Source organism: Paramormyrops kingsleyae, chromosome 9 (assembly GCF_048594095.1).
Source record: "Paramormyrops kingsleyae isolate MSU_618 chromosome 9, PKINGS_0.4, whole genome shotgun sequence".
Taxonomy (NCBI): Eukaryota; Metazoa; Chordata; class Actinopteri; order Osteoglossiformes; family Mormyridae; genus Paramormyrops; species Paramormyrops kingsleyae.
Window position 1 is genome coordinate 26,530,849 of NC_132805.1, and position 9,311 is coordinate 26,540,159.

Consider the following 9,311-nt stretch of genomic DNA (forward strand, 5'->3'; position numbering starts at 1 on the left):
CAACCTTGACGTGAGATAATATCTCCCAACAGCATCTACGCAAATTAGGTCATTTTGTATGATGACCTAGCCACCCCCCCAAGTCCACTGGAAAACACTGAACACACAACCGGCATGTGAAACGTTTTATTTCAGAGTATTTTGGGCAGGAAGCGGCGTAGAATGTCACAGGAGGTGTCGTTTTCAGGTGGATGAAGACGTCCCTTCACAGGGACGCACAGAGGCGTTCGAAAATGGCGGGGTTCCTGTTGCAGAGGAATATCAGTTCTTTCTTTCCCTCCTCGGTGTGACCTATAGGGGGCACACTCATCAGCAGACAGCAGTAGCACGTGGCCCGGTGGCTCGGCTCATACTGCCCGCCACTCACCGTACGGATGCTGCAACCAGTTGCGTTCCACGTAGTACTGGTAGCAGCTTTCGAACTCCTTCTCGTCATACGGTGGCACCGGGACGGGAATGAAGGGCTCGAGGCTTTCGAAGCCCTCCTGAAGAATGAGGAAAAGGTGCATGCGAGACGTCAGCACTTCTCACCATACAGAATATTTATATTTAGTTATCAACCTTCTGCTTTTATGCAAAGTGACTTACAACAGGAGGAACAGTTACAAGTGACATGTGCTCTCTGGAATTTGAACCTACAGTCTCTGTATTGTCAGCACAATTCTCTACTTGTTGAGCTACAAGATGCACCATAAAATACATAGTGACAGTATTGCACTCTGGTAAAAGGTAACGTGAAGCTGCTAAACAGCTCCTACAGTATTTGATGGTTGGTTGAGTAATGCTGGCTTCTGCCAGAGCAGAAACATTGTCAGGCATAATATGCAAAATGTGTTTGCTTTTTCCATTTTTAACCACTTCTCCTGAGACTTCGATGACTCAGAACAACAATGTTAAGCAACGATACCTATTTTAAACTCCATCAGCACCAACACCACTTGAGGTGCTAATGAACTAAACCTGTCTTTCCCACCAACGTGCAGAGCGACGGCGTTACCTTTCCCAGAAGGCTGTGGGGCAGGTAAGCAGTGCGCGGGGTGAAGAGGGAACCTGTCTGGGACAGAGTCGCAATGATGGCACCTCCACACTGCGAAAGGGGAGGGGGCAGGTTAGCAGGAAAGTGAGAGCACTGAGGACTGAGGCCAAAGAAGGGAAGCCAGGAAAATCGTAAGGGGTGGAGCTAAGGAAACATCATAAGCCCCACCCCCATTTTGCTTACCCAGTCGTTCTTTAGCATTTTCCTCAGGTTGTGAACCACAGTCAGCTCCTCAGCCAAGACCTGATGGAGTCAGAGACAGATAGCGTGAGGCAGGCAGTCGCACGGCGGTCCGTACTGGGCCATGGTGGCTTTCCCAGTGTCGCCGACTCACCTCGCTCTTGTCCTCCTTCCGCAGCGTCGTCCTGCCCCAAAGCGCGTTCACCCCATCCACGGCCACTGCCAGCCTCGGACCGCCGGGGCCCCCGCACTGCGTCCGCAGCTCTCGCATCAGCGCCCCCATCACGTCGCTGCTGCTCTTCACCCTGGTCAAGCCCTGGGGGAACAGGCAGGTGTGAGGATCAGAGGGTGCAATACCCTTGACAAACACCAGCTCTGAAGGGGGCACCATTCGAAGAGTATTAGAGTGGGAATGGGAGGCTGTAAGGAGGAAGACAACGTTAAATACAAGCTGAGGGAAAAGTAAATGGCACTACCTTCTCCACCAGCTCCCCTAGAGGGCGCCCCTCCTCAGTGCTCTCCCGTTTAGTCCACACGTAGCTCTTTGTTGTCTTTATCTAGGAAAATGACACACAGACAGAGCAATTAGGGCCAATGGTCTACCATCGAGGCCAAAGCCCACAAGCCTGGTCCCGCTGCACCTCAGAGAGGAAATGTTTGTTGGTGACACCAAAGTTCTTCAGCCACTGTGAGGCCAGGACTGGCTGGTCCAGGCGCGCAGGTTTATACGACGATGGGAGGAGCTCCTTGCAGTTCTTGATCCACAGGTGAGCTGAGAGGACAGACAGGGCATGTCGTTAGAGAGATGGATTCCACGAGAGGAGATTTGGCATCGGGGGCAAACGGTCAGCAGAAGAGTAAGATAGGGCAGACTGGGCATGGCCTCACCATCAGGTATGTGAAGGACCAGCCAGCCCTGGCTGAAGCAGTAGTGCACAGCATGGCACAAGGCCATGGTCTTCCCGCTGCCTGTTATCCCATCTACAGCACCAGTCAAGGTCAAGGGTTCTGCAAAGGAGCACCCCTCACTGTGTAAACCCAGCATGGAAATGCGCGCGACCCATAGACGCTGACAGAAAGCTCTTAGATGCCGGCCAAAATGAGGGTTCTATATGTAGGAGCTTTCAGGAATGACTACTCATAGATATGTGGGTGAGGGTGCTGGTGAGTGTCACGGGGGGGGGGTACAATGGGGCAGGGGGCTGGTGAGGATACACAGTAGGTATCGCAGGGCTGGCTGTCTGTAGTCGGCCCTCTTCAGGTGTGACATGACCTCGAGGGCAGGCTGGCGCACCATCACGCAGGACTCATTGAAGGTCTTCATCTACACGGGGCAGAGCAGGATCAGAAACTCAGCAACCTAAATAGACAACCCCCCCCCCCACCCACCCCCACAATGAACACAGTGGTTTCCCAATTACCTGCTGCTGGAAACGGCGGGGCAGCCCGTGGGGGAAGGCGGAGCGCAGCTGGTCAGGAGGCAGCGTGTAGTACTGACCCACATCCTGTTGTGAATGGTTGGCCTGAAGCATGGATCAGAGGAGTAAAGGAACCGTGTCATTCAAGGCAAAAACAGAGCAGCCATAAGCGAGGGGGGCGGCACTCACCGGATTTTGCTCGGGAGTCCGGAAGATGGCTCTCTCAATTTTTACTGGCGTTTCGGGTTCAGCAGAAGCCGTGACGAGTTGCTGACTCTGTCCTGATAGATGAAGGGGGTGCGTCTGACAGACCTGGAAATCATGTATTGTTATTCCATTAATACATGAGAGGATTAATGGAATAACAATATAAACACAGGGATTTGCAATCTACTTTGTGTACCTTTAAAAAAATAATTCAACCAATCATGTTAAATTACAGCCAGAAGCACATTTCCATCTTATACTACTGGATTTTTGACATGCATTTAATATACCAGAAACTAGTCAATGACATGCATTTAATGTGCAAAGAAGTTGTCAATACGATGTCATTGAATAAGAAAACTTGTTACTACACGTAAGTTTAAAATCCTGGCGGAATAAGTAATTAAAATGTAAATAAATCCTAATAATAGAATACCACTTACCGTGCGACAAAACCTCGTGGGTACTCTCTGTAAAGCCATAATCTGAAACACAAATATCTGGATTGGCTACATAACGATGAAAGTCACGCATAAAAATATTCACAAACAAAATCAAAACGTATTAGCATACAGAATCCAAGGTTGTTGGCAACAAGTCTATTAGTATTAGTATCAGTACTTTATTTTTACTGCGATCTCACATGCTAATCTTAAGTGTTAAAATGGTAGCCATGGACAACTAAAATGTAAGTAAATACCTAAATAAACAAATGGACTTTTATCATCTCTGTATTTATCCTAATCCACTCATTTGAACAATTATAATGACATTCTACGATGTATGACTTCCAGCAAGCTAACTTACCCATACACCTTCCGTAAAATTTCGCTACCAGAAATTCCAATTAAGGTCACATATACCCCGTCTACTCTATATCGTACTGCTTAACACACACTATAATATAACCAATTTTCCTAGGTCGTTCTGTCACGAGAAGACCTCTGTGGGCGCCGCCATTTTTGTTTAGGGCATGGCGTCAGCGACCGGAAGCGGATGTTATAAACACGCGGATGCAACGCAGCATCCCGGAGACGTGGTTCGTGCCAGAAGCGCGGCAGATGCCATCGTTCATGGGATATAATATGTTATGTGCAACGTGTTTGTATATCCCCCTCTTGGACAACATGCGCAACCTGGAGAAGTCAGATGATAACTGGTAATCTAATCAAGAACTGTTCTGTTTCTCAATTTCTCAAAATTATTGTTTTAATAAAAATTATTCCACTGCCCCACAAAGGTTGATAATTTCCCTTACTGCTTTCAATGCAAAGGTTTAATATCCTCCTGAGACCCCACCCATTCATGTCCATTGCAGTGGGCATTTTATTTTTGCATGTCTCTTTTCACTGATGTTAGGAAACGTATTTATTCCTGTTGTACACTAAAGAGGACATGCTGTGAAATTAAAAATAAAAATAAATTTGAAAAAAATCTAAATTGTAAGATGTCTTATTTCCTCCAAAGACAAATAACCTAAAATTGAAGGACACTTTTTCACTTGGGTCTCAGGAGGCTATTCCTAGTTTTTTTTTTCTTTGAAATTATTTTTTTTAGGTTTTATTTGTATAGATAGCAGGCAGTGTCATAGTTATGGAACTGGCATGTGTAAATTGTGAGTTTGTTAAATAGTGCTTACTTGCCTCCATCAGCTCCAGTAGGCTGGAATTACACAGCCTAATAGCAGAGCAGCTTTAACATTCACAAAGTAATACAGTGCAATTACCCACTAAAACACAATTTAATACTTTTTGTGGTTCCCCCACTACTGTCAATCCAACCAGTCAAAACTCAGAGAAATACATTCAGTCATCCCACTATAACAAATGAACACTTAAGACCACAAAAATACAATGCACACAAATTCCAGAATCACAGTAATTAAGGAGACTTAATAATCAATAAAATTAACTTTTAAATCATTCTACAACTTTAAAACCTGCAGGTGTACTATCACAATACAGCTACTGATTGTTACACAAATTAAACATCCTGTTATTTTACTGTCAGTCTTATTGTTTTCTGGCCATATTTCTAGTTTTGTTGATTATTAACTAAGAGCATCTTCCAAAAACAGCATGTATTTCAATAAGATGTACTGTGTGATTCATACTGATAAGAGGAGGAGGATATGGTGCCCCCAGTAATGTCAGATATTATTTCTTGTTGGTGCAAAATAAGTTGCACAGTGTAAACCAGTTTCCCAACATCCTATATTTCTCAACCACTTGTCCAGTAAAGGGACTCCAGATCGAAGAACACCCTGGATGGGATGCCAGTCCACTTCAGGATATACATCCACACTTTAAATGTCATTTTAGCTAACCATATATTGGCATTCTGTTAGAACTTACTTAATCACATCGTGACATCAGCAATATTGTAGACAGCATTTGCACTGCGGGGATATTACATTGATGTCATGTTGATTTTTTTTTGGAATGGCTAAATGAGCTAAACAATGCATAATTAAATAACAAACAACCAATAGATTTAAATAATTTTCTTTGCTGATTATTGCCATTTCTATTTCCTATTTCTTTTTTGTATATTAGATTTGTACTCAGGGGAAAAAAACTGAATTAATAAAACCCCACACAAAAAAGGAAGAGAATTCAAATGTCCTAGCAAAAGACAGAGGTGGAGATTTCAGGTCCAGAAAGTACAAATCCAGACCAAGATTTTGTTTCAACCAACCAGTTGAGTATGAAGCGTCACAGTCAGAGAGTTCTCAACTGGTTGGTTGAAACACAATCCTGGTCTAGATTTGTACTCTCTGGACCTGAAATCTCCACCTCTGCAAACAGATACTGTGCTGGATTCAGATCCCACCTGCATATAGGTATGAATTGACACTGGTGTTGTCTTTGAGAACTGTGAAGCCAATGTATGGTTTGCTCTGGACATTATTTCATATGTTTCTCTACTATGAAAATCTAACCCAGCTTAAATCTACGTAAAGTTTCTTAGTGGTTTCTATGGCTGTACCTATCATGATTTTGAAACAGTTACAAAATACTCAGTATTATAAGACAGATTCCACAAATGATGACATGATCATATATACTTAAACAGACTGTTACACAGGTGATCTTGATCCCTGTTATATTTTACAGCCACAAAAGCTAGGCAAGTAAACACAATTCAATTCGAATTCACATAGACTCCAAAATCATTAATGCAATTAAAGATAAGAATAAGTCTCAATACTGAAACCACAGAAGTTCATTTGCTTTGAAGCCCACTTTGTATTATGTCTATCAATGGGCCTGATCTCACTATTACCAGCAGATTCAGCCTAGTGCTACAAGCCCTACAAGCCCTACAAGCCCTTTTCATGCCAGCTGGTGTGCAGATTCCCCAGTAATTTCACACAGCTGTTTCCCAGTTTTTGTGTCTTCATCCACTTAATGACGACCCAAGCAAAAATGTGACGCTCATTTATTATCTGAGTGGCTCAGCAGGTAGTGTTGCTGTCTCATAGCTCCAAGACCAGGCAGCGCCTTCTGAATTCAGGCCTGGCCACTCACAGCTTCAATGTATCTAAGTTGTTTCTACCCACACTGGCAAAATATGCCATTCAGGTGAATTGGTTCCTCTAAATGACCACTAATGTGCAAATGCCATGAGACTGATGATCCAATACTTACAAATGCAGGAGAATACAGGAGAGAGTCAAGATAGTTGTGATCCTTGTCCAAGTAACTCATATTATTTCCTAGTACAAATACCATGTCCTGACTCCTGGCCCAGTTCCAAATCTGTAACTATCAACCAGGGACAAATTAAAATGTCAATATACCCAACAAAAAGGGTCCAGCTCCAAGAAATCAATAGTCTGTTCTGCTCATGGTTTTTTTGGGATTTTATTCTGTATTTTGTGAACTTCCAAACAGCTAGCATTAAGGCGCCCAACTGATTGAGTTTCACAAGCTCAATGCTGGAAAAAGTGATAGGAAAGAGTGTGTTTGTGGTGCTCAGGTTTTTTAGGGACTTCTGTGGCTTTGCATATTTCTAGGTGTGATGTTTAATGATAATAATAAATTATGGGGGCATTGGGCAGGGACAATGTAATATTAAGTCAATCTACACACAAATCCATGAAATTTTTACTGTTTGTAGCATGGCAGCTCAGTGGATAATGACCAGGCCTCACATGCCCAGAGTAGCAGGTTTGAATCCTGCTTCTGCTCTGTGTGTGAAGGTAACACAAGCTTCTTCCTGCATGCCAAAAACTGTGCTGGCTGGGCCCTTGGAGAGTCTGTTCAGACATGGTGGAAAAGAGTAAGGATGGATAATCTGTATTCATAGATCTTATGCATTTTATATATTATAAAATGATGCACAAATACCTTGATCTACAATAAAACCACTGACTGACAGATGAACTGAATAACATTGATTATCTCGTTACATTGGCCCCTGTCGAGGGTTAAATTATATATATTCAGCACGTGTACAGTCAGTGCTTGAAGTTAATGTGTTGGAAGCAGGAAAAATGCGCAAGTATAAGGATCTGAGTGACTCTGACAAGGCCCAAATTGTGATGACTAGACAACTGGGTAAGAGCATCTCCAAAAAGACAGGTTTTATGGGGCGTTCCCAATATGCACTGGGCAGTACCCACCAAAGGCCAACCGGTGAACTGGCGACAGGGTCATGGGCGCCCAAGGCTTACTGATGCACATGGGGAACGAAGGCTAGCCTGTCTGGTCCGACCCCACAGGAGAGCTACTGTAGCAGGAATTACTGACAAAGTTAATGCTGGCTGTGATAGAAAGGTGTCAGAACACACAGCTTGCTGCATAGGGGGCTGCGTAGCTGCAGACCGGTCAGAGTGTCCATGCTGACCCCTGTCCACCTCCGAAAGCGCCTACAATGGGCACATGAACATCAGAACTGGACCATTGAGCAATGGAAGAAAGCGGCCTGGTCTGATGAGTCACGTTTTCTGTTACATCGTGTGGACAGCCGGGTATGTGTGTGTCATTTACCTGGGGGAGAGATGGCACCAGGATGCACTGTGGGAAGAAGGCAAGTCGGCAGAGGCAGAGTGATGCTCTGGGCAATGTTCTACTGGGAAACCTTGGGCACTGGCATTCATGTGGATGTTACTTTGACATGTACCACCTACCTAAACGTTGCTGCAGACCAAGTGCACCCCTTCATGACAAAAGTATTCCCTGGTGGCAGTGGCCTCTTTCAGCAGGATAATTTGCCCTGCCACACTGCAAAAGTTGTTCAAGTATGGTCTGTGGAACATGAACACGAGTTCAAGAGCTCCAAACTCCACATATCTCAATCTGACTGAGCATCTGTGGAATGTGCTGGACAAACACATCCAATCCACGGAGGCCCCACCTCACAGTATGAGCCACTTATCACTATAATCTAATTTCTCCAAAAATACACTTCCAATCACTCAGATCCACTTGTTGATGTCAGCTGCTTGTGACATTGCATTCATAGACAATATTGCCAGTTTCAGTCATTTTAAACCAACTATATAAGCTCAATATTGTTCACTTTGCAACAGCCAAACTATAAATATAAAACATTATAAATAAGAACAGGTTTTGGCAGATTTGCTTTTATAAAAATTAAATAAACATAGAATAAAATACTTCTTTAACACGTGCAAATATAGTTATTTTTGTTTAAAACAAAAACAGCTGTGTATTTAGGACATTTTATCCTTATGTTTTCGATTTGGCCCCATTTTAAAAATTAGGATAACTACCAATTTTTAACACGTCTAGTCACGTCTAATGTACTGAATGTACATTACAGTTATATGTGGAAGTCAAAAAGTAATGTTTTCAGTGTACAACGCAGATAGATAATCGACTGCACATACGGCATTGTGCTGTTGGTCAGTCTCTGGATGAAGGATGGCTGCGCTACTATCACGAAGCACGGGGGAAATGTGAAAGACGATCCCGATGGAAAATTACCGCTTTTACTGCGGCCAAGATAAACAGCAGCGGCGGTAAAGTAAGCATCCCCGTGTGTTTTAAACGCCATATAACCTTCTTGTACCTTTGACACTTGGCATGTTCCGGCTTATCGTGGCCAAGACCAATTAAAGTGCAAATATAACCGTGGGAGAGTCAATTAAGAGAAGAGCGACACTGCTCGCGGAATCTCTTCAATTTGTAAAGTGCCTTTTCTGCGTAGGGCTTTGACGGGGCAGTAAACCCCTGAGTTGGGGCAGTTATCGTGCACAGTAAAAAAGCAAAAAAAAAAAAAAAAAAAAACATTGTGGAAATAATAAAAATGACACTAGTTGAAAAATAAACATGTAAACTTTTCTCGCTGTTTTTTCATTTGTTTATTTTTTTAAACAGCCCAACAGTAATGGGAGCCTTTAAAATAGCGCGTTTGGTTTTAAAACGATGAAAAAAGAGGGAACGGAGGAGAAGGAACCGCGTGCCTCCCCGGCCCTCTCCCTCCCTCCCTCCTCCTCTCCT

General features: G+C 43.6%; 1 protein-coding gene across 1 annotated transcript; it reads right to left on the reverse strand.

Annotated features, from left to right (window-relative positions):
- Window positions 1-111: 111 nt before the first annotated feature.
- dap3 (death associated protein 3) lies at window positions 112-3,837 on the reverse strand. The gene is made up of 13 exons (XM_072716679.1): window positions 3,649-3,837; window positions 3,285-3,326; window positions 2,824-2,946; window positions 2,638-2,739; window positions 2,432-2,540; window positions 2,105-2,197; window positions 1,858-1,988; window positions 1,693-1,773; window positions 1,371-1,532; window positions 1,220-1,279; window positions 998-1,087; window positions 368-485; window positions 112-291 (listed from the first exon to the last, which is right to left on the reverse strand). Exons 2-13 carry the CDS (start codon window positions 3,321-3,323, stop codon window positions 206-208), a joined length of 1,194 nt encoding a protein of 397 aa, XP_072572780.1. The 5' UTR covers window positions 3,324-3,326; window positions 3,649-3,837; the 3' UTR covers window positions 112-205.
- Between the last annotated feature and the right edge of the window lie 5,474 nt (window positions 3,838-9,311).